We start from the raw sequence: 25,123 nt of genomic DNA on the forward strand, positions 1-25,123 counted from the left end.
TTTAAAAGATTGAGTTTTCAATGTGTGTGTGGGTTCTGCCTTATCAGACACCTTTATCCAGGAAAATGGTGTACCTCAGAGTTCTGTCCTGAATGTCATCCTCTTTGCTACCGCCATTAACGCTGTAGTGTCATGTCTTCCACCGGGCATCTCCAGCTCCCTTTTTGTTGACGATTTTGCTATCTATTGCAGTTCTCCATGGACCTGTCTCCATGAGCGGCGTCTTCAGCAATGCCTCGATTGTCTCTACTTTTGGAGCACAAACAATGGCTTTCGATTTTCCACTGACAAAACCATTTCTATGAATTTCTGATGGTGCAAATGGTTTCTCCCACCATCTTTACATCTTGGGCCTGTTACCCTTTCGTTCATTGAAACTACAAAATTCCTGGGGCTCATGCTCAATAGGAAACATTCTTCGTCCTCCCATGTGTCTTACCTGGCAGCCCGCTGTATGCGGTTCCTCATTGTCTTCCTGGGGGTGCCAATTGAACAACCGGTCTCCATTTGGAACAGTCCCTTGTATGTTCGAAACATGACTAGGGGTGCTTTGTTTATGCGTCTGCACGTCCATCCATCTTACGCCATCTCAACGCAATCCACCACCATGGCATCAGTATGGCCACGGGCGCCTTTTACACTAGCCCAGTTGAGAGTCTGTACGCTGAAGCTGCTGAACTACCACTGTCCTACCACCATGAAGATCCTTAGTAGGTATGCAAGCCATTTGTCTGCCATGCATGGTCTCCCATCCTATGCCTCGTTCTTTGATGATTCCTTTGATCACCAGTACGGGATGCATCCCTCTTCTCTGTTACCGCCTGGATTTTGCTTTTGGCACTTGCTATGGTGGCTTAATTTCACACTACCTGCAACTTTCCTGGTGGGTGTGAACTCTTCGTGAAGCAGCCCATGTTAACCTTGGCCTTCACTTGCTTCCTAAGGACACCACTCCAGCCTTGGTCTATTGCCTTCAGTTTCATGACCTTCACATGGAACTTCACAGTAGTACCTTTGTATACACTGATGGCTCTCAGACTGACCGTGGGGTCAGGTGTGCCTTTGTCATTGGCACCCCTGTCTTTTGGTATCAGCTTCCGGCACACTGCTCAGTATTTACTGCCGAGCTCTTCACCCTGTATGAAGCCATGGGGTACATCTGGTGACACAACCTTTTCAAATGTCTCCTCTGCTCAGACTCACTCAGTGCCCTTCAAAGTCTATGTGCGCTGTACACTGCCCATCCCTTAGTGCGGCGGGTCCAGGAAAACTGTCACTTTCCCACTCTTGGTGGAGCCAGTGTGATGTTTCTGTGGGTTCCTGGTGATGTCAATCTGCCAGAAAACGAGGCTGCTGACATTGCTACCAAGGCTGCAGTCCTCGTATCTGAGCCTGTGAGTTCCTATATTACCTCCGCTGATCTCACTGTTGCCATCTGTCAGGTGTGTGGTGTCCCTTTGGCATTGGCAATAGTCCTTCTTCATGGGAATAAGCTACAGCTTATTAAGCTTCTCGCAGTGGCTTGGATGACCTCCTCTTGGCTCTCCCACCTGGAGGAGGTCATTTTAACTAGGGTGCATATTGGGCACTGCCTTTTTAGTCATCGCCATTTGATAAGGGGCACTACCCCACCACTTTGTACACATTGTGCCCAAATTTTAACTGTCTGCTACTTCCTGATGGAATGCCCATTTTTTAAATGTTTACGTTACCACTTGGGTTTGCTACCTGAGTTATTGGCTGTTTTAGCAAATGACGCGCTGGCTGTTGACTGTGTTGTACTTTTTATCCGCCAAAGCAATATGGTGAAGGCCATTTAATTTTTAGCTTTGGACCTCCATTTCTGTATGGTGTCTTCTTTTAGCCCTTTTTCCACGTGCCTGTTTTTAGCTGTCTTCTATTACGTCAATTGGGACTCACACATAATCATTTTTTAACTCCTCACTGTCTTCGTGTTGTACAGTTTTGACTTGGATGTGTATGACCCCAGTTGTTTTTCATGCTCTGAAGGAAAACAAACAAAACTAAATAACTTAGTGTTCTGTAACTACAATATCGGTGAACAACTGTTGAATTGGTCCGCTCACACAAATATCTGAGTGTAACACTTTGTGGAGATATGAAATGGACCGATCACACAGGCTCAGTCATAGGTGAAGCAAGTGTCAGACTACGGTTTATTGGTAGAATGCTAGGGAAACATAGTATTTGCAAAACACTTGTGCAACCCAGCTTAAAATATTGGTTAACTGTGTGGGACCTGCACCAAATAAGAGTAGCAGGGGATATTGAACATATGAAAAGAAGGGCTGTGCAAATGGCCACAGGCTTGTTTGGCCCACGAGTGTGTGTCATGGAGATGGTGAAATAACTGAAACAGCAAATTCTTGATGATAGATAGAAATTATCCTGAGAAAGCACAGGAATATGTTACAATTCCCTATGTGTTGCTCCTCTACGGTTTTCAAAGACGAGATTAGATTAATCACAGTGCACACAGAGTCATTCAATCATTCTTAATGTGCTCCATATGTGAATGGAATGAGAAAAAGCCCTAATAACTAGTATCAGCTAATGGGAAGTACCCATTGCCATCCTCTATACAGTGGATTGCAGAGTATGGCTGTTGAAGTAGACACAGTGTTGCCAGCTTTATACTCTGTGAAGTTCAGGGATGTTGCTACCACCAGAGCATGCTTGGCCCACCACTGGGCAGTGACTGCTGCTGTTTAACAAACTCTTCTGTTGTGTATGCTGTGTGTGTGGAGAAGGGGAGGGGGGGGATTAATGTAAGTTCTGGAGAACTTTTTGTAATGTAGAAGAGTATTCAGGATGTAGAAATTGGAACACTACACAAGTGGTTTGCATGTGACAGTTGGAGGCCCAAACACAATATAAAGCCAGTCTTCAGAGTGAAAGTCTTTCATGTGCTGCCCAGACCCAAACCTCCAGATATCAGGCACTCATATCGCCATCAAACATTGTATGTCGATAGAATATCAACAAAAACTCTGATCTAGTTTGTACTATGTGATTTTGTCCCGCAGAATGAGCATAAACATTAATTAAAAGTAACACTAGAACTACAGAGCACAGGAAAGTGAACTGTAAGTTACAAATATGTATAGCTTCCTTAGGGAAGTTGGTAGAGTGTTATATCGTTGTACAGAGGGTCCTGTGTTCCAACCCAATGATTGATTATATATATATATATATATATATATAATATGTCTGCTTGTGTCTGTACATGTGTGGATGGATACGTGTGTGTGTGCGAGTGTATACCCATCCTTTTTTCCCCCTAAGGTAAGTCTTTCCGCTCCCGGATTGGAATGACTCCTTACCCTCTCCCTTAAAACCCACTTCCTTTCGTCTTTCCCTCTCCTTCCCTCTTTCCTGATGAGGCAACAGTTTGTTGCGAAAGCTTGAATTTTGTGTGTATGTTTGCGTTTGTTTGTGTGTCTGTCGACCTGCCAGCACTTTCATTTGGCAAGTCACATCATCTTTGTATATATATATATATATATATATATATATATATATATATATATATGGAAACATTCCACGTGGGAAAAATATATTTAAAAACAAAGATGATGTGACTTACCATACGAAAGCGCTGGCAGGTCGATAGAAACACAGACAGACACATACATACACACAAAATTCAAGCTTTCACAACAAACTGTTGCCTCATCAGGAAAGAGGGAAGGAGAGGGAAAGACGAAAGGAAGTGGGTTTTAAGGGAGAGGGTAAGGAGTCATTCCAATCCCGGGAGCGGAAAGACTTACCTTAGGGGGGAAAAAAGGACGGGTATACACTCGCGCGCGCGCACACACACGTATCCATCCACACATATACAGACACAAACAGACGTATTTAAAGACAAAGAGTTTGGGCAGAAATGTCAGTCGAGGCGGAAGTGCAGAGGCAAAGATGATGTTGAATGACAGGTGAGGTATGAGTGGCGGCAACTTGAAATTAGCGGAGATTGAGGCCTGGTGGGTAACAGGAAGAGAGGATATATTGAAGAGCAAGTTCCCATCTCCGGAGTTCGGATAGGTTGGTGTTGGTGGGAAGTATCCAGATAACCCGGACGGTGTAACACTGTGCCAAGATGTGCTGGCCGTGCACCAAGGCATGTTTAGCCACAGGGTGATCCTCATTACCAACAAACACTGTCTGCCTGTGTCCATTCATGCTAATGGACAGTTTGTTGCTGGTCATTCCCACATAGAATGCATCACAGTGTAGGCAGGTCAGTTAGTAAATCACGTGGGTGCTTTCACATGTGGCTCTGCCTTTGATCGTGTACACCTTCCGGGTTACAGGACTGGAGTAGGTGGTGGTGGGAGGGTGCATGGGACAGGTTTTACACCGGGGGCAGTTACAAGGATAGGAGCCAGAGGGTAGGGAAGGTGGTTTGGGGATTTCATAGGGATGAACTAACAGGTTACGAAGGTTAGGTGGATGGCGGAAAGACACTCTTGGTGGAGTGGGGAGGATTTCATGAAGGATGGATCTCATTTCAGGGCAGGATTTGAGGAAGTTGTATCCCTGCTGGAGAGCCACATTCAGAGTCTGGTCCAGTCCCGGAAAGTATCCTGTCACAACTGGGGCACTTTTGTGGTTCTTCTGTGGGGGATTCTGGGTTTGAGGGGATGAGGAAGTGGCTCTGGTTATTTGCTTCTGTACCAGGTCGGGAGGGTAGTTGCGGGATGCGAAAGCTGTTTTCAGGTTGTTGGTGTAATGGTTCAGGGATTCCGGACTGGAGCAGATTTGTTTGCCACGAAGACCTAGGCTGTAGGGAAGGGACCGTTTGATGTGGAATGGGTGGCAGCTGTCATAATGGAGGTACTGTTGCTTGTTGGTGGGTTTGATGTGGACGGACGTGTGAAGCTGGCCATTAGACAGGTGGAGGTCAACGTCAAGGAAAGTGGCATGGGATTTGGAGTAGGACCAGGTGAATCTGATGGAACCAAAGGAGTTGAGGTTGGAGAGGAAATTCTGGAGTTCTTCTTCACTGTGAGTCCAGATCATGAAGATGTCATCAATAAATCTGTACCAAACTTTGGGTTGGCAGGCCTGGGTAACCAAGAAGGCTTCCTCTAAGCGACCCATGAATAGGTTGGCGTACGAGGGGGCCATCCTGGTACCCATGGCTGTTCCCTTTAGTTGTTGGTATGTTTGGCCTTCAAAAGTGAAGAAGTTGTGGGTCAGGATGAAGCTGGCTAAAGTGATGAGGAAAGAGGTTTTAGGTAGGGTGGCAGGTGATCGGCGTGAAAGGAAATGCTCCATCGCAGCGAGGCCCTGGATGTGCGGAATATTTGTGTATAAGGAAGTGGCATCAATGGTTACAAGGATGGTTTACGGGGGTAACACATTGGGTAAGGATTCCAGGCATTCGAGAAAGTGGTTGGTGTCTTTGATGAAGGATGGGAGACTGCATGTAATGGGTTGAAGGTGTTGATCTACGTAGGCAGACATATGTCTGCTTGTGTCTGTATGTGTGGATGGATATGTGCGTGAGTGCGAGTGTATACCTGCCCTTTTTTCCCCCTAAGGTAAGTCTTTCCGCTCCCGGGATGGGAATGACTCCTTACCCTCTCCCTTAAAACCCACTTCCTTTCGTCTTCCCCTCTCCTTCCCTCTTTCCTGATGAGGCAACAGTTTGTTGCGAAAGCTTGAATTTTGTGTGTATGTTTGTGTTTGTTTGTGTGTCTATCGACCTGCCAGCGCTTTCATTCGGTAAGTCACCTCATCTTTGTTTTTATATATAATTTTTCCCACGTGAAATGTTTCCATCTATTTTTATATATATATATATATATATATTCTGTATTATGCATGAAAGTGTTATATTGGACTATTAATACTTTCAAATGTGTGATGCAATTGTTTTTTATTATACTGTTTCATTTGTTTATGTTTATTCTGTGAAACTGCACATTCAGTAGCTGCTTCATCATGAGTGGTGTCTATTCTGCTGCATATCTCTCACAGAACGCAATACCTGTCTGTACAAATGTAGTCTATAGGTTTGCTACTTTCAACTAACAAAGCAAAAGCAGATTGCTGAAAGAACATTGCTACAAGCTCCAAAAAGTCATTTTACATGTCAGGAAAATGTCCTCTCATATAACAGTTTCAAGTGTAAACAGTTTAAACAAATTGTAATCAGTAAGTTTTGAATGAGGGACCTTTGATATGATATGACGATCTCACGCTCGACCAGCTCACCCATGTGTGAATGCCCCACTCTTCTGTTTTTGTAGAGACATGTGCCTTCCCTGTATTCTGACTCTCCATGCAGATTGAATATGACCAGAGTCCAGACATTCAACCTGCAGCCTGTAAACTTCCCCTGCTGAGTTGATCAAACTGAAAGACAATCACTGAGAAAGTGCTTAAGGAAATGGACAAATGTGTGACACATTTCGAATAGTCCTGGTACACACACTTTTACAATAAGCTGTGTTGTAGTTGTTCAGTAGCAGGTAACTGCTTAGATACATTGTGCAAAATTTAATAGTTACTGACAGTAAAAGTGTGAAAATGTTCATTGAAAGAAAGGTCATTTGAAACTGAATTAAAATTTGTTGTTTTTTCAGCAAACAACATACATGAAATCACTAGTGACTATTACAAGTTTACATGTATGAAAGAGAATCTCACTATGATTTCCCAGAATTGAATTCCATGAAGTAAAATTTAGTGTCTGAGAATACATACAGGATCTATATCCTTAATTCCTTTGCTAGGGATGTAAGTACAATGTCCTAATGCATCATAGGTTAACAAAAATAACTGTGATGAAATATTGCTAAGTCCTGTAGCTAAATATTCAAAAGAAATAAAAGTTCAAATTCCACATATCCAAGTATATTTTATGTCTGAATCACTATAAAACTGCCTAATAGTCGTGCAAATTCAGAATCCAAAACTCGGGTGAGTATTTCTGTAACCGAAACCAGAAATTTTGAATACTTGAGGATGAAGGTTCGCCATAGGTCGTTACAGACCTGTCTGTATAACAAATGTTGATACTGTATTTGAATTTTCTGGCTTCTTTACTTGATTTTCTCATTGTCTGCTAACAATTGCTGTTTAGATCCTGTCTATAGATGCATTAATTGCTGGGATCATTTAGTGTGTTCACAGCAGAGTTGCAAGCCATTAACAAGGCCCTACATTTTGTTTCTCAGGCCTCCCTCCACAGTATTTTAATATGTACCAACTCAATGAGTAGCCTGCAGGCTATCAACTGATGCTGTTCTGGTCACCCTTTGGTCTCTGCTATCCATGACCTTCTATCAGCCCTTGGGCATGCTGCCTGCTCAGTTATCTTTCTCTGGGTCCCAAGTCATGTTGGCATCCTAGGGAATGATCTGGCTGACCATTTGGGTAGAAAAGCAGATACTTATGAAGTTACTAATATATATTGCTGAAATAATGTAGACTTCTTGAGAGTGTTACTTGGCTTTTATTGTTTGACTGACAAAACACAATCAAATTAGCAATCACTCAAAAACTCACAAAATAATTCCAGAAACCAACATTAAATGGTCAAATACAAAAACTAAGTATAATCAAGGAACCAAAAGGGTTCCATGCGCAGTCAATCTCCGCTGAGTTGGAACGTCTCTGCTTTTAGCGCGACCACTCGAAGTCACTGTCATTCGCCACACTTACCCCATTCCCTTTCATGATTACATCTGCAGATATACGGATCTACATGAAATCTCTCTTTGTCCAAAAGTGAAATGACATATGATATGCTACTGCTCTCGGTAATAAGTTGTGCACAATCAAGAAGACTACTGCAGTTTGGGGCTCTTCCTTCCGCTTGGAAGGAGTCCGCTGTCTTATGCTGTGTTTGCATTGGCCACACCAGGTTCACCCATTATTTTCTCTTGCATGATGAGCCACCCCCACAATGTGGTTGTGGAGCCAGACTGACGGTATGTCATATATTGGTGGAATATCCCCTTCTTTTCACCCTTAGTACTAAGTTTAGTCGTCCAGAGTCTTTATCTTTAATAATAGCAGATGATTCATGGATGGTTGAACTGGTCCTAAGTTTCCTCTGTAAAAGTGGTTTTTATTTTCAGATGTAAGATTTTTCTTTGTTCCAGGAGCAGGGGCTGGGTGGTAGCGGTTGGGGCCTCTCTTCATGTTTTCTTGGTCTGGGGCCCATGACCACTCCTGTGCAAATACCACTCTTTTATCCCTCTGTTTTTAGCTTTAGTGTACCCTTTTATGCCTTCTACTGTATGTGTTTTAACTTTCTCATTTTGTAGTTTGACTCCTCTGACTAGATCCATCCACTTTTAGCAGACCCGCTCTCTTCTGCAAGTAACTTTGGAATCACCAGACTGATGACCTCACCATTGGGTCCCATGACTTCCCTCAGTCAGTCAGTCAATCAATCAATCAATCAGTCAGTCAGTCAGTCATCTGTAAATGTACATGTTTTCATGCAGCAATGCATTAAGTATTTTCATGTAATTTCCAAAATCATGAAGATAGCCCATTGTCTACAGTTTTGGCCATAAACACAAATTTGAAGGATAACTGAATTTGTCTTGTTGCTACAAAGAGTATGCGGTACTTAGTTTTAATGTAGATAATTGGGAACTTAAAGATCAATATTGTAGCCAATATTGTGCATTGCACACATGGCAGTTAGTGGCAGGTCAGTCAGATGCTAATCCTCCACCATCCAACTGGCTGGACTTTCTAAGCCCTCGTGTGAGTACACCTGTAGTAGCTTGCCACTTCTTCACAAATCCCCCACAGCCTTCAGCTGGCCAGCTGGTCCTGCCCTCAGCTTTAACACTGCTTGTCTCTCAAAGCTTGTATTAACTGGCAACTTTTGAATTGCCAGATGGGTGTAAACTTACAGAAAACTTAGTAAATCAAGCACTCAGCACCTCTCGTATTGCAGGAACAGTGTGCGTCCTTTAAGTGAAATGAGTTACATGCGCCAAAATGAAAAGTATCAATACCAGAGAAGGAAAGCTGCTACTCACCATATAGCGGAGATTCTGAGTCGTGATAGGTATAACAAAAAGATTCACACAATTGTAGCTTTCAGCCATAAAGGCCTTTGTCAGCAGTAGACACACATACACACACAAACTCACACAAATGCAGCTTGCACACACGTCTGCTGTCTCAAGAGAGCTGAAACCACACTGTGAGCGGCGGCACCAGTGCATGATGGGAGTGGCGACTGGGTGGGGGTAAAGAGGAGGCTGGGGTGGGGAGGGGGATGGGGAGGGATAGTGAGGTGGGAGTAGCGGACAGTGAAGTGTTGGAGTTTAGACGGAGGGCAGGAGAGAAGGTGCAGAGGGGGGAGGGGGTAAGTAGCAGAAAGGAGAGAAATAAAAAGAAATTAAAAGACTGGGTGTGATGGTGTAATGACTGCTGTGTAGTGCTGGAATGGGAACAGGGAGGGGGCTGGATGGGTGAGGACAGTGACTATCAAAGGTTGAGGCCAGGAGGGTTATGGGAATGTAGGATGTATTGCAGGGAAAGTTCCCACCTGCGCCATTCAGAAAAGCTAGTGTTGGTGGGAAGGATCAATATGGCACAGGCTGGGAAGCAGTCATTGAGATGAGGGATATCATGTTTGGCAGCGTGTTCCACAACAGGGTGGTCCATATTTTTTGGCCACAGTTTGTCGATGGCCATTCATACGGACAGACAGCTTGTTGGTTGTCATGCCTACATAGAATGCAGCACAGTGGTTGCAGCTTAGCTTGTAAATCACATGACTGGTTTCACATGTAGCACTGCCTTTAATGGAATAGGTGATGTTAGTGACCGGACTGGAGTAGGTGGTAGTAGGAGGATGTATGGGAGAGGTCTTGCATCTAGGTCTATTACAGGGGTATGAGCCATCATGAGGTAAGGGATTGGGAGCAGGGGTTGTGTAAGGATGGACGAGTATATTGTGTAGGTTCGGTGGACAGCGGAATACCACGGTAGGAGGGGTGGGAAGGATAGTGGGCAGCACATTTCTCATTTCAGGGCATGGCGAGAGGTAATTGAAACCCTGGCTCAGAATGTAATTCAGTTGCTCCAGTCCTGGTTGGTACTGAGTTACGAGGGGAATGCTCCTCTGTGGCCAGACTTTGGGAGGTGGTGGGAGACTGGAAAGATAAGGCACAGGAGATTCATTTTTGTACACGGATTGGGAGGATAATTATGGTCAGTGAAGGCTTCAGTGAGGCCCTCGGTATATTTTGAGAGGGACTGCTCATCACTGCAGATGCTGCAGATGTGACAACCATGGGTGGCTAGGCTGTATGGAAGGGACTTCTTGGTATGGAATGAGTGGCAGCTGTCAAAGTGGAGGTATTGCTGGTGGTTAGTAGGTTTGATATGGACGGAGGTACTGATGTAGCCATCTCTGAGGTGGAGGTAAACATCTAGGAAGGTGGCTTGTTGGGTTGAGAAGGACCAGGTGAAGCAAATGGGGGAGAAGTTGTTGAGGTTCTGGAGGAATGTGAATAAGGTGTCCTCACCTTGAATCCAGATAGCAAAGATGTCTTCATTGAATCTGAACCAGGTGAGGGATTTAGGATTCTGGGTTTTTAGGAGGGATTCCTCTAGATGGCCCATGAATAGTTTAGCATAGGATGGTGTCATGTGCATGCCCATAGCTGAACCACGGATTTATTTGTAGGTAATGCCTTCAAAGGAGAAGTAATTCTGGGTCAGGATATAGTTGGTCATGGATACTAGGAAGGAGGTTGTTGGTTTGGAATACATAGGGCATCTGGAAAGGTAGTGTTCAATAGCAGTAAGGTCATGGGCATTAGGAATGTTAGTGTACAGCGAGGTGGCATCAATAGTGACAAGCAGGGCACCGTGTGGTAAAGGGACAGGAACTGTGGGTACTCGGTTGAGGAAATGGTTGGTATCTTTTATATAGGAGGATAGGTTCCGGGTAATAGGTTGAAGGTGTTGGTCTACGAGAGCAGAGATTCTCTCAGTGGGGCCACAGAAACCGGCCACAATGGGGTGCCCTGGGTGGTTGGGTTTATGGACTTTAGGAAGCATGTAGAAGGTGGGAGTGCGGGGAGTGGTAGGGGTAAGTAGAGAGATGGACTCTGGGGAGAGGTTCTGGGATGAGCCTAAGGATTTGAGTAGTGACTGGAGATCCTGCTGGATTACTGGAATGGGATCACTGTGGCATGGTTTGTAGGTGGAAGTATCTGACAGCTGTCGGAGTCCTTCTGCCACATAATGCTTGCGGTTCAAAACAATGGTGGTGGAGCCTTTGTCTGCAGGCAGGATTGTAAGGTCGGGATCAGTTTTTAGATGGTGGACTGCAGTTCTTTCTGTGGATTTAAGGTTGGATTGCATGTTGAGGTATTTGGGGAATGATGATGAGGCAAGGTTCGAGGTTAAGAAATTCTGGAAAGTTAACAGGGGGTGGTTTGGTGGCAGTGGGGGTGGATCACGGTTGGATAGAGGAGTGAACTGAGTTAGGCAAGGTTCAATATTGGTCTTCGGTTGAGTCTGATTGGTCGGGTTGGTGGCGAAAAAGTGTTTCCACTGTAGGGACCAGGAGAAGGAGACAAGGTCTTTAACTAGTCCTGCATGGTTGAATTTGGGAGTGGGGCAAAAGGTGAGGCCTTTGGAAAGGACTGATATTTCTGTGGGACTAGGGCTTCTGGAGGAAAGGTTCATAACTGTTTTGCAGGTGTGTTTAGGTTCTGGGTTGTGTGTGGTGGTGAGAGGGAGTTTTGGAGGGTGGGATAAGTGTAGAAGATCTGCAAGACAGGGTTTGTCAGCTATGAGGGTGTGTGGGGGAGGTTTGGAGGTTGTTGTAGAAGTGGTGGACAGTGGTACTCCGAGGCAGGAATAGGAAGTGAGCAGGTTAGAGAGCTTTTTGAGGTGGCGTTGTGCATGTTGCTCAAGTTCATACAGGGCAAGAGTTTCACTGTGTGTTATGGGTTCCAGGAATTTGGGATTGCACAGCAGGAGAATTTTGTGGATGGAGAGAAGATACTGCAAGGAGGATTGGGCTTGGTTCATATGGTTTTGCAGGATTATGTTGGTGAGGGCTAAGGATTGGTGGAATCTGAACAGGTGGAGGTCATTGTGGAAGGAGGGGTGACAACCAGAGATGGGTAATTTGATGGTAGGGCCATTAGGGGGGGATTTCATGAGCCAAGCAACAATGCAGGAACAGTATGTGGGACTGAGATCTGGCTGGGGATAAGGAAACTTTTCTGTATTGACACAGTTGGAAGGAGAAAGGATCCATGGTGGTGCAAAAAATGCGAAAAATTACGTAAGAAAGTGGAATTACATCAAAAAGATTACGCAAAAATACACTCAAATATGTGTGAAAAATAAGAAAAGGACGAAATGGATGCACCAGTGGGAAGAGAGTCAGTGAAGATGTAATGATGGGAACTGATATAAATGAAAGCTGAAGCCAGACTCGCTCTCATTTTTGCTAATGTTTTCCTTGTTTGATTCCCAAACACCACTACAGAAGGTTCTCCCCCCTTGGTATATGGGAACAGTACCACTGGTAAAACTGAGTCAGTGGAGGACATTGGCATTTTCCACCATAAGGTGTATCACATGCCCCATGGTAGAGCCTCATGTAGTGGTTTTCAGAAATCATTTGAGGAAACATCATTGACAATGGAAGTATGTGTCTGGCTTTGAATTGTCAGGTAGCTCAATAGTTACGGCACTGTTCACACACATTTTTGGTGATCATGACACATTCTGCAGACAGGAATTGTTAGTGGTCAGCTAAAATCAAAAGTTCTGGGCTAAAGTGTTATGTAACGTAACACCATCAAATATCAGACAAAAAAAACAGGCAGTGCCTCTGAGAATTCTGTGAGGTATGTGCCATATCAGTTCCTAGGAACTCTTCAGCTACCAAAATTTATTCTCACATTCCACATACCAGATTGAAATATGAAAGGTATGTTTAGTATCTGAACTGAGTTCTGCCTCTTAGATAGTCCTGTGATTTTGGCATTCAATTCTGAAATGCAGAAATCCCCACTTCAAGTCAGTCTGGCACAGACTATCAATTGTCTCAACATGAATCAAACAATGGAAAATCCAGGATGGAATGTATGACTGAAAGCTTTAATTATGAAAATCTTTGTTGTACCTATCTGCGACTCATCACCTCCGCTGTATAGTGAATTGTCTCGATATGTTCATTTATGTTGATTAGACTAGTATCATCTGTGCTTCTTTACTCTATGTTTCACCTCTACGTAACTCATTTCCTTTGGTTCAGGTGGAGGCTGATGCTCAGGTGTCTCCCAAGCAAGAGGTTGAGTACATATCTGTTAAAGAAGAACCTCCGGTAAGTACTAAAAATCATCTATCATTAAATCCAAATATATTCTCTGCAAGCCACTGTGCACAATGTGTTTGAGTAGGCAGAAGGCTAGAATAGTTTGAAAATGATGCTTTGAATTTCTTTCTTTGTCCTGTTTTCCATCTGTAGTGATCTTGTCACAGACAATATGTTAAATAAAATCTGCTTTCCTTCCATCTCTTGAACTCCTTTCATCTGGCATGAGGAGGCTGGTGGAACAATAAATGAAATATTCAGAAGTATGATTGATTCTTTCTCAGTAAATGGTAAATCACTAAGAAAAACACACTGAAAAATCACTGAGGCAGTAGCAAACACTAAATAGGAGCTGCTGAGACTGGTACAGCCTAAAAGTCCTGTTAATCATAAGGAGTCATTTAGAATCTCCATCAGCAGAACATGTAAAAAGGCTTTGCATAAATCAGTTTTGGAAAAAAAGTGGCCCCCAGAGAGATTAGCCAATAACTCATCGGGATGGGGCAAAGGGTAGATGTCAATGATAGATTGAGTGTTAATTGAAACTTTAATGCAGAGGCTAAGCCAACTAGTCAGTATCGCAGAGGCAAAACAAGCCAGTCAGTTTTTTTTAACAATCACGAGTGGAGTAGCCCACTCACTCGATATAATAGGCTATATGACTTCCAACAATGTCAGCCTCTACAATTCTGTTTTCATTTGGTCACACAATGCCACTCAATTAGGACACACACAGGAAGAGCATGGCTGCACAGTAGATTCCAGGGTAATGTGGGACACAGAGTTAGTTGCACAATGCAACCTATCCAAGAAAAGAGATGGGAACACAGAAGACAGAGAATTTTACAGCTGGTAAGGAACCTGGCTGGAAATGAGGTGCACTGTATACTAAATGGAAAAACCAAAGGCATTGAAAACATGAAAAGCATTGAAAACATGCAGACTGAACAAATTATTGTAAGAGCATCATCTACTACCAAAAAACTTGACGAACAAACCACAGATTTATACATAGTTGGAGCTGTAAATTTCCCAAAAATTGAAATATGCTGCTTGTAATTCACCAATGGATTAACTGTAAACTACACCCGAGACCCCAAATCCACATAAGTTTGTGAGCTCAGTAAAGCCACAGCTGCGCTCATGCCAGACTTGTAGTTTGAGCACTGTGTCCATCACTTGACTTTAATAAACAATCTGTTATGATTCATAAGCACTTGAGACACTCAATTAACACCCATGTCCATGTCTGCAGGATGGGGCTGGGAATAATACACAGTTGTGAAATGTCCTATTTTCCTACAGTTGTTGCAAGTTTCCCAGTGCTTAGGATGTACAGCCTTGTCATGTTACACACAGGGTTATAGCACACCACCTCTCAAAATAGGGAGTACTTCTTTTAACACACACTATTGATCAGAATGATTCGAAATTGTATATTATAGATCTTCTCAAAAACTTGAGTTAAGCAGCATTTTCTTAATATGTATTTGCTGCTTTTGCTAATGTAAGCATTAGAAAATTACTGTGCTTTGTGTACTTCCATTTTTCAATGTCAAATGGAATGATTTTTTTGGGGCAATTCCACTCATAGACACAAGACATTCATTGCATGGAAACATGCTGTAAGTATAAAATTTGATGTCATTTAATTTCATATAGGCAACTAACATCAAGCTCACAATGCACTTACCCCCTTGTGCAGAAATAGGCACAATTTAAAAATATTAGTAGCATTCATAAATATATCACAGGGAACAAAAAATAACTTTCACTATCCCCAACTTAAACTTACTTTTGTAGCATGTATTTGTTTCCCTGTGTCCTGTTATAAGTTTTTGCTTTCACATTTCCTTCAGCTGAGATTCATGATTTATGAAGAGTATTTGGGCATTCTGTTCTGATAACTGTTTCTTGAATTTTCGGAAATTGATTTCATGGGATATCTGGTATCTTGTTTGCTGATTTTTCTCAATATTTTCATTACTTAGTCCTGTGAACTATGGTGCAGTCCCTGTTTTCACCCATGTTCAATGTTCCCTATTAATCCAACCTGTTGAGAATCACAAAAACTATTCTAATGATAGTATAAACAATTTCATTCATAGAAAAATTGCAGATTCTCAGTGGCCAACCAGTGAATCAAATCTCACCATTAGTTTTACCACCAACTGACATTATGTGACTGTTCCACATGATATCCTTACACTTACACTTCATTACTCTCAGGTACTGGTGAAACATGTCTGACATTAGTTGTGGGTCATTAAACTGTAGTGAAAGGCTACTGTGTTATTTTGTTTTATTTCCTTTGTACAAAATGGAGAAATTTGTTGAGATGTAACTGGATATTGCTACAGTTTTTTTCCGAATGAAGCTTTTTTAAAAATATAGATTTACATGTCACTTGTAACAACCAATTCTATGTGCTAAGTTGTTAATGTATAACACGAACAATGATGATCCTATTACACATCCCTGGGCACACCAAATGTAAAATTCAGTGCCCATAAATGATACTTCATCCAGGGCAACAAGCTATGTTATGAGTTTCACATACGTGGCTAGGTATCGAATGAAAACTACCTGCTTTGGAGATTACTGAATCAAAAACTCTATCTTGAAATACAAAAGCTGAGTCCTCAACTGTATCTATTGCATGAAAAAGCAAGTAACCACTGCCACCAGCACAACCCATTTATTTTAAAATACAGACACGTGTCTGTTTCACCACCTGTCAGTCATGTATCTGTGAAACTCCACTTTTGTGCAAAATCGATGTTTGAAGCTTAATGAATCTGTAGAATGCAGAAGCATGAGTCACTGAAGAAACAGTACAGTGTAACAGACAGTTATGACCTGCAGGTGTGCAAGAGGTATTATTGTACCAAAAGCAAAACATTTGCTTGAAACAATACATTTTAATTCATACAGTACGTGTAATCATATTACCCAAGATGGGAGGTGCTGTGCTGTATGTTCTTCCCATATCTGTTGTCATACTGCAAGTATGGAGTTTTAGTGAAGTGATTAAAACACAGCGGAATGGAGCAGCTTGGGGGCAGGGGAGTATTATTCAGGTATATTGCAGCTTGAATAGATGGAAAATCATGTAGCATGGCCACATAATGCTTGTGTCAAGTGCTACTGTTCCATCTGGTGCCATTAAAATCACTATACTGAAAATCTACAGTTCCATTTTGGTGATGAATAAGGAAAGAACTTATGGCAACACATCAACTTTTGTTTGCGAAATGTGATTCTGTAAATACTGCATGTTATTGCAAGATGTCTCCTGTGTTTAATTGAATATTGGCTTTCTTTGCAATTTAGTCACCACTATTAATACCAGTGGTGACTCGTGCAGAATTATACCTTTGTGCTACAATGTGGCAGCCTATAGCATTTTGACTTACAATGGTAGTAATCATAACTGAATTGAACACAGTAGAACCTGACTAATTCGACCCCTACAGGACTGGGACCACGGTCGGGATGCAGAAAAGGTCAGCTTATCAGAGAAACACTTTTATGGACACAAAGCATTACATTGCAGTATAGCACATCTTTAATTTCCAACTGGAAACACTGTGACTGCTGTCTGAAATATTATTTCCTGTAACAAAATAAAGGAAATCATTCACTTACTAAAACATCGTACATGAAAATGTAATGTACAGTAGTGCCTGTACTGCAAAATACATCTGTATTTTATGATAAGTTATTGTTACTGTGAATGAGTTTGTTTGTCTGTACATACCTTATTAAAGTACTACGTTGACTAGCTACTGATACGCACTTAACTGTATAAAACATGGTAAAAAATGTTCTGTTCTTAAGCAGGATGAAAAAAGTCTGTAATGTTCTTTTGCTTAGCAGATGACAACTTTGATTTTGCGACAATGGTCTGCCATTTTGTAGCCCACAAAATGTCTTTATATCTTTCTCATTCTCTTCGGTTGTTATAATTATGGTGTCAATAAGTTGGTTGTCACTTAATTCTGCTTCCTTTGTACATTCAATTTCAGCTGCCCTCCACTCACTCATGTCACTGGACTCAACGACTGTTTGTTTACATTTACTTGGTGCCATAAATTAGTTTTACACACTTTAATTTGTAAGAACAAACTGTGACTAATTTGTAAAACAAATGTGTGCAAAATAACACTTATCGATAAAGTTAGAAACAAATTATTTTGTGCTAAAACTGAACTATCACACCCAGCATTGGTAAACTGCCTGCTGATCCACATTGCAGACGATGGGTCATGGTCAAGTCCAAATCTGATTGTAGCAGCTGACTGTGTACACAAACAAACACCATAAATGGGATGGCTGGACTAAACAGGGAGTCGGACGATCCGACGTCGGATTAGTGTGACTCTACTATACTGGATGGTCCATTGATCGTGACCAGGCCAAATATCTCACGTAATAAGCGTCAAATGAAAAAATTACAAAGAACAAAACTTGTCTAGCTTGAAGGGCGAAACCAGATGGTGCTATGGTTGGCACGCTAGATGGCGCTGCCATAGGTCAAACGGATATCAACTGCGTTTTTTAAAATAGGAACCCCGATTTTTTATTACATATTCGTTTAGTACCTAAAGAAATATGAATGTTTTAGTTGGACCACTTTTTTCACTTTATGATAGATGGCGCTGTAATAGTCACAAACATATGGCTCACAATTTTAGACAAACGGTAACAGGTAGGTTTTTTAAATTAAAATACGGAATGCAGGTACGTTTGAACATTTTATTTCGGTTGTTCCAATGTGATACATGTACTGTTGTGAACTTATCATTTCTGGGAACGCATGCTGTTATAGTGTGATTACCTGTAAATACCACATTAATGCAATAAATGCTCAAAATGATGTCCGTCAACCTCAATACATTTGGCAATACGTGTAACTACGTTCCTCTCAACAGCGAGTAGTTCTCCTTCCATAATGTTCGCACATGCATTGACAATGCGCTGACGCATGTTGTCAGGTGTTGTCGGTGGATATGATAGCAAATATCCTTCAACTTTCCCCACAGAAAGAAATCCGGGGATGTCAGATCTGGTGAGCGTGCGGGCCATGGTATGTTTCTTCGATGAGCAATTCACCTATCGTGAAATATACTATTCAATACCACTTCAAATGCACGCGAGCTATGTGCCGGACATCCGTCATGTTGGGAGTACATCGCCATTCTGTCATGCAGTGTGAAAAATCTTGTAGTAACATTGGTAGAACATTACCTAGGAAATCAGCGCCATCAATAAAATGGGGGCCAATTGTCCTTCCTCCCATAATGCTTCACCATACTTTACCCCACTGATGTTCCATTTGTCGCAGCCATCGTGGATTTTTCGTTGCCCAGTAGTGCATATTATGCCCGTTTTCGTTACCACTGCTGGTGAATGATGCTTCGTTGCTAAATAGAACGTGTGCAAAATATCTGTCATTGTCCCGTAATTTCTCTTGTGCCCAGTGGCAGATCTGTACACGACGTTCAAAGTCGTCGCCATGCAATTACTGATGCAGTCGATGTTGATGTAGCATTCTCAACACCGACGTTTTTGAGATTCCCGATTCTTGCGCAGTTTGTCTGCTACTGATGTGCAGATTAGCCATGACAGCAGCTAAAACAACTACTTGCGCACCCCTCTCCCCCCTCTCCCCCCTCTCCCCCCTCTCCCCCCTCTCCCCCCTCTCCCCCCTCTCCCCCCTCTCCCCCCTCTCCCCCCTCTCCCCCCTCTCCCCCCTCTCCCCCCTCTCCCCCCTCTCCCCCCTCTCCCCGCTCTCCCCCCTCTCCCCCCTCTCCCCCCTCTGCCCCCTCTCCCCCCTCTCCCCCCTCTCCCCCCTCTCTCCCCTCTCCCCCCTCTCTCCGCTCTCCCCCCTCTCTCCGCTCTCCCCCCTCTCCCCCCTCTCCCCCCTCTCCCCCCTCTCCCCCCTCTCCCCCCTCTCCCCGCTCTCCCCGCTCTCCCCCCTCTCCCCCCTCTCCCCCCTCTCCCCCCTCTCCCCCCTCTCCCCCCACTCCCCCCTCTCCCCCCTCTCCCCCCTCTCCCCCCTCTCCCCCTCTCCCCCCTCTCCCCCTCTCCCCCCTCTCCCCCCTCTCCCCCCTCTCCCCCCTCTCCCCCCTCTCCCCCCTCTCCCCCCTCTCCCCCCTCTCCCCCCTCTCCCCCCTCTCCCCCCTCTCCCCCCTCTCCCCCCTCTCCACCCCCTGCATCCCTGATGCATGGTATCGGAGACTCGTCGTGTGGCACTGAGTTTCATGCACAGATTCACAGCTTGAGTGTTGGGGAGCTCCAGACAGTGGTCCTCTTATGGCCACCCTACATATGAATCCCAGGAAGTGGTCAGCATCATGTGGCTTTGCATATATGAGTTAGTGCTGGCAGTGTCCAGTGATAGTGGCCATCCTTTCTGCAGCAAATATCTCGGTGAAGTTCAGATGTGTCGGCTGCAGCCATCTGGCAGGTCGGCAACCCACAGAACAGTGTTGTGTACTACACTTCCATAAATGTTTGACTTCTTTCTTCTTTTCCCCCTTCTGTTGTTATTCTTAATTGCAATATTTGTCTCTCCTCCCTCCCACCCCTCCTACACAGGCACAAATCTATCTTTACTTTTCAGAATGTCCTCATTTCTGGACTGAAGCTGGCACAGTGCTTAGTGTTCCCTCTCTAACATATTCTCACCCCCCACCTCTCCCCTTCATTGCCTACAATCATCCTCCCTACATGTAGTTTCCTCTCATTCTGAGGGCTGAGTTACACTTGCCATTTATTTTCCCCAGCCTACCTCTTCTTCCCCTTGAGGAAGGAACTATTAGTTCTGAAAGTGTGGTATGCATCTGTCAGTGGTACTATACATTTCATCTCTTGAAAGTATCTGCTGGTCAGCAGTTCCATTTCATAATTCAGTACCTTTGTTGTAACATCACATTCCTCATACATTCTACAGTTGTGACATAGGTCAGTTGTAACACTACACACAGACTAACAAAATTAACTTGAAGTATTGTCATGTATGGTTTTGATGCATTGTTGTAGCTGTCATTTTGTTCAGTCCACAAACTGGTTTGATGTAAGTCTTAACACTAGTGATTACAGCCATAAGCTTGTTTTTGCAAGAGAAAACTCATGATTTCTTACTTGATGGAAGTCATTATTTAGTGGTTAATTAACTATCCCTCCTTGGGCATTATCAAGCTACGTTGAAAGAAAAATCTCAGATGTGACATCCATATGCAAAAAGAAAAAAAAATGCAGGTTTTATTACTGAGCCATTAAAGAACATTATTGTAAGAGTCATTACATGTTATATCGCCTAATTTCAGAACATGATCCTGCTCGACCATCATGGATTTCGGTTAAATTTTGTGGCAACCATCACACGCGTACTCGACGAACAATGGTGAAGTTCAACGTTCGCTGAAGCAATACTGGGAGAGAGAATAGTCACTTGTCTGACTCCATGCGCCACTTTACGCAGAGCATGTGTGAATTGCCGACAACTTTGAGCTGTTATATCTTGGACAATATTTTGTTGAAAGAAGTGAAATTTTAATATCTTGTACAACTTTAGCGTTCTCTCAAGAACAATAATGAAAAGAATTTTATAAGCCACATTCAGACAGAAAATTTTAGGAGAAATCCCCCAAAAACACCTACACCGGGAATTTTTTTAAAGTTTCCGTCCTTTTATATCAAGAACTAAAGATATGACATTCTTGAAACTTGGCATGTAGTAACCCAACAACACAAGGTTCTCAAATATAAAGTTCCATTTGTGTGCCACTTTCCAGTACTGAACAAATTAAGTACAAAGTAGAAGATTTTGTAAAAAGATCACAAATGCGCTATTTTGGATCTAATTTTGTAAAAAACTATGTTCTATAAAATGTTCCAAACTGGTCTCATTAGAAAGACCATGGCTTTAACCACCATCATCTTCTTCGACAAATTTGTAGTTTATTGGAAGGTAGTAGGTGAATGAAATATTGTATTCCACATTCTTGCGCCACAGACCTATTTGTGTATAAAGTTTTGTGTTCAACATGCATTTACTCTACGTGTTATAAGGATTCAAAATTTACATATTTTTCTTGCCTTGATTTTTGCGTCCAACTTTGATTCAAATAATCTAACATTGTTAGCCCATGTTGGATAATCAAATACATTTTTTTGTGGTTAAAACCATGGCCTTTCTAATGAGACCAGTTTGGAAAGTTTTATACAACACTGCTTTTTGTAAAATCAGCTCGAGAATACTGCATTTTTGACATTTTTACAGAATCTTCACTTCATTTTTTTAGTACTAGAAAGTCGTACATAAATGAAAATTTTTATTTTAGAACCTTGTGTTGTTAGGTTACACTTGTAAAGTTTTCCATTTGTCATACCTTTAGTCCCTGAGATATAAGAAACCAAACTCTGAATTTTTTCCTATCACCAATTTTTTTGCACAGTTTTGTCTAAAATTTTCTGGCTGAATATGACTTGTAAAATTATTTTCATTATTGTTTTTAAGAGAACACACAAAGTTGTACAATATGGCAAAATTTCATTTCTTTCAACAAAATATTGGCCAAGATATAACAGTTCAAATTCATCCGAAATTCCTGCTTGCTCTATGCTAAGTCATGCATAGAGTCAAACAAGTGATGGTATCCCAGCCAGTATTGCTTCGACGAATGTTAAACTTCCCAGTATTTATCAGGGACTTGTGTGAATGTTTGCATAAAGTTTCATCAAAATCTGTGGTAGACAAGAGAGGAGGCCTAACTGAGTTGACGTGGAATGACCTGTATTTAAAATGAAAATATTCGTGGCATAGTCAGCATCTTTTCCTCCTGCTGCTCCTTTTTCATATGACATTAACATCTGTGATAGTTCTGCCCATAACTGTGATGTCTGTGCGAAACCCTTATTAGAAATTCTATCATGTGTTGCTTCCTCTAGACAGATGTGGAATATATAATGCTAACTACATTACAAATTTGTATAATGGGATGTAGCTTGACAATGACCAAATGTGTAAAATTAGCTAATTGCTAAATAATGACAAACTTATTACTTCAAAATACTCTGGGAAATTTCTTCCTTAAAAAAATTCACAGCATCTAAGGAGCCATACATACTAAAGACTATTGGTAATCTTTTATCTTCAATTTTTATATCAATAGACATAACTGTCCTCTACTGGTAAGAGAAGTATAATTAGAACAACCTTGTGTTTCACTATCAAACAATGGAAAATCTAGTATGGAATAACAACAGGATTATGGAAAGGATTGATTGCTACTCAGCATATAGAGGAAATGTTGAGTTGCAGACAGGCACAAGAAAATGACTGTGAGAGCTTTTGGCAAAAAGGACTTCTAAAGTAGAAAACATGCACACATGACACATTCACACGTGCACTACTCTCACTTAGGCAAAAAATGCGAGTGTATAGCAGTTTTTTGTTGTACCTGTCTGTACTGTGTCTTCACGGTATGGTGACTAACAATCTATCCTTTTCATAATATTGTGTTCAAATATACAAGTAGACCCCATTATACTCAGGTCTTGTTATCTGCATTTTGCATACATGAGATTTTAGTTTTAGGTCCAGAGACCCCATCTGTTAACAGAAGGCAGAAGTAGTAGTGATTAGCATATCTCAGAGTGCATCTTGCACTGTGTTTGTCAAGATATGGCTCATCAGTTCAGGTATGTAGAGCTGTGAAGCTGCACTTGATAGAGTCTGTATTTAAAACACCAGCTTAAAGCAAAGGAATTGTGCCTGTCAAGGAAAAGAAACATGCACAAAGGTCGTATTCATTAGGAAAAAGAGAGAACTTTGGATCACTATGGGAAAGATCAATGTGTTGTTGGCATCAGTGTGCTTTTGGACTTTGTAAACCCACTGTAGGAACTGTTTGTGACAACGTGGGATCATTTTGAAAAACTGCTCACTGTTTGAATGATGCAAGTGACCAGATCTCACTCGGAGGCAATGGTAAGAATGGAGAAAATTCTAAGCCACTGGGTTGAGCACAACAACCGGCAGCACTCTCTCCTCTCTGCTCTGGAGCAGCTATTCAAGCTAAAGCCACAAACTCATGTACTTATTTAATGAAAGCAGAGGACGATCCAGTGCCTCTGCATCATTTTGGCTTTCACAACATTAAAATGACAAGAGGCAGCTGCAGCTGACAAAGTTGGAACTGAGGAATTTCAAAAAAAGTTTAAAGAAACTGACAGAAAAAGGCTATACTGTGAAGCAGGTTTTCAAACATGATTATTTTTTTTTTTTTTTTGGTTACGTTCCTATGGGACCAAACTGCTGAAATCATTGGTCCCTAGGCTTACACATTACTTAATCCAACTTGAACTAACTTGTGCTGAGGACCACACACACACACACACACACACACACACACACACACACACACACACATGCACGAGGGAGGACTCAAACCTCCGACAGGTGGAGCCATGGCAAGGTGCCTCAGATTGAGCGGGCGGCTACCCCACGCGGCGCCAGCCATGAGGAAACAAAATGAGCTTAGTTTGGAAATGAATGTCTAACTGCAGGTTGATTTCTGTTGAATAAAAAAATAGTGCCTGGATGTGGGTCATGGACAGGGACTTCTGCAACAGAAGTTTAAAATTGAAATTATTCAATTTATCAGTAACTTCACATAAACAGAATTGTATGGAATTTTTTTTTTTTTTTTTTTTTTTTTTTTTTTTTTTTTTTTTTTTTTTTTTTTTTTTTACCGATTGTGTGATAATTGCTTACTTCCTAGGCCACATATGGTCCATGTCTTGGACACCTCTAACTTAGATTAAGGGTGGAAAAGACACACCATAGTTTAATAACAACATTTAGAAAATGCTGAGAAAATGCAGATTTTGACACTTTAATTTAAAAGAGAAAACAGAGGTGTCAATAAGAAAGAAATGGTAAAATTTGTATCTCTATAAAAAGACCAAAGCGCAAAACATACAAGTACTTCTACAATCATATGATAGTGAAAGATCTTGCCGAGAATTATAGAAAATTCTGCTCTTACATAAAATTGCTAAGCAGATCAAAGGATTATTTTCAATTTGCTGCAGCAGTAGAATACAACAACAGGAAATCTGAACTATTAAATATTGAATTTAAAAAGTCATTCATGCAGGATGATCATACAGGCATACCATAGTTTGATCGCTGCACTAACACTCATGCAGAGGATGTAGAAATAGTCATCCCTAGTGTTCCAGGAGCAGCTGAAATAATTGAAAGCGTCTTTGGTGGCAGGTCCAAATGGAATCATTGTGTGGTTTTATAGTGTGTGCTTTCAAGATTGGCTTGCAGTTATTATGAATTTATCACTCATCGGAAAGTCCCAAGGTACTGAAAAAAGGGCAGGTGACTCCCACGTATAAAAGGGATGAAAGAACAGACCCACAAAATTACAGTCAAATATTCACACACACACACACACACACACACACACACACACACACACACGTACATTTGTGTGTATGTGTGATCTATTTTTTATCTTGGACCGAAAGCTTATTTTGTGACAGTCATTCTGTTGTGCCTATCTGCGACTCAGCATCTCCACTATATGGTGAGCAGTGACTGTCTTTTTCATCCTGGATTTTCCATTGTTAAATTTTGTTTGAGAGATAAAGATTTCCATCCACAAATCAACACAAGATTTCCATCCACAAATGTCTTGCTCCTGCAAAACTCAGCTTGTCTTTTTGTTGCATAAAATCCTGTGAACC

At 42.0% G+C, this 25,123-nt stretch overlaps 1 protein-coding gene across 5 annotated transcripts in view; it reads left to right on the forward strand.

Moving 5' to 3' along the window:
* Positions 1–25,123, forward strand: part of LOC124550878 (gastrula zinc finger protein XlCGF52.1-like) — a 307,814-nt gene that overhangs the window by 44,352 nt on the left and 238,339 nt on the right. For all 5 annotated transcript variants that reach the window (XM_047125630.1, XM_047125631.1, XM_047125634.1 and 2 more), the window contains one exon: positions 13,292–13,360. In XM_047125630.1, coding sequence (XP_046981586.1) covers positions 13,292–13,360 — 69 coding nt within the window. The remainder of the gene's footprint in view (positions 1–13,291; positions 13,361–25,123) is intronic.

Source organism: Schistocerca americana, chromosome 9 (genome assembly GCF_021461395.2).
Source record: "Schistocerca americana isolate TAMUIC-IGC-003095 chromosome 9, iqSchAmer2.1, whole genome shotgun sequence".
NCBI classification, from domain to species: domain Eukaryota; kingdom Metazoa; phylum Arthropoda; class Insecta; order Orthoptera; family Acrididae; genus Schistocerca; species Schistocerca americana.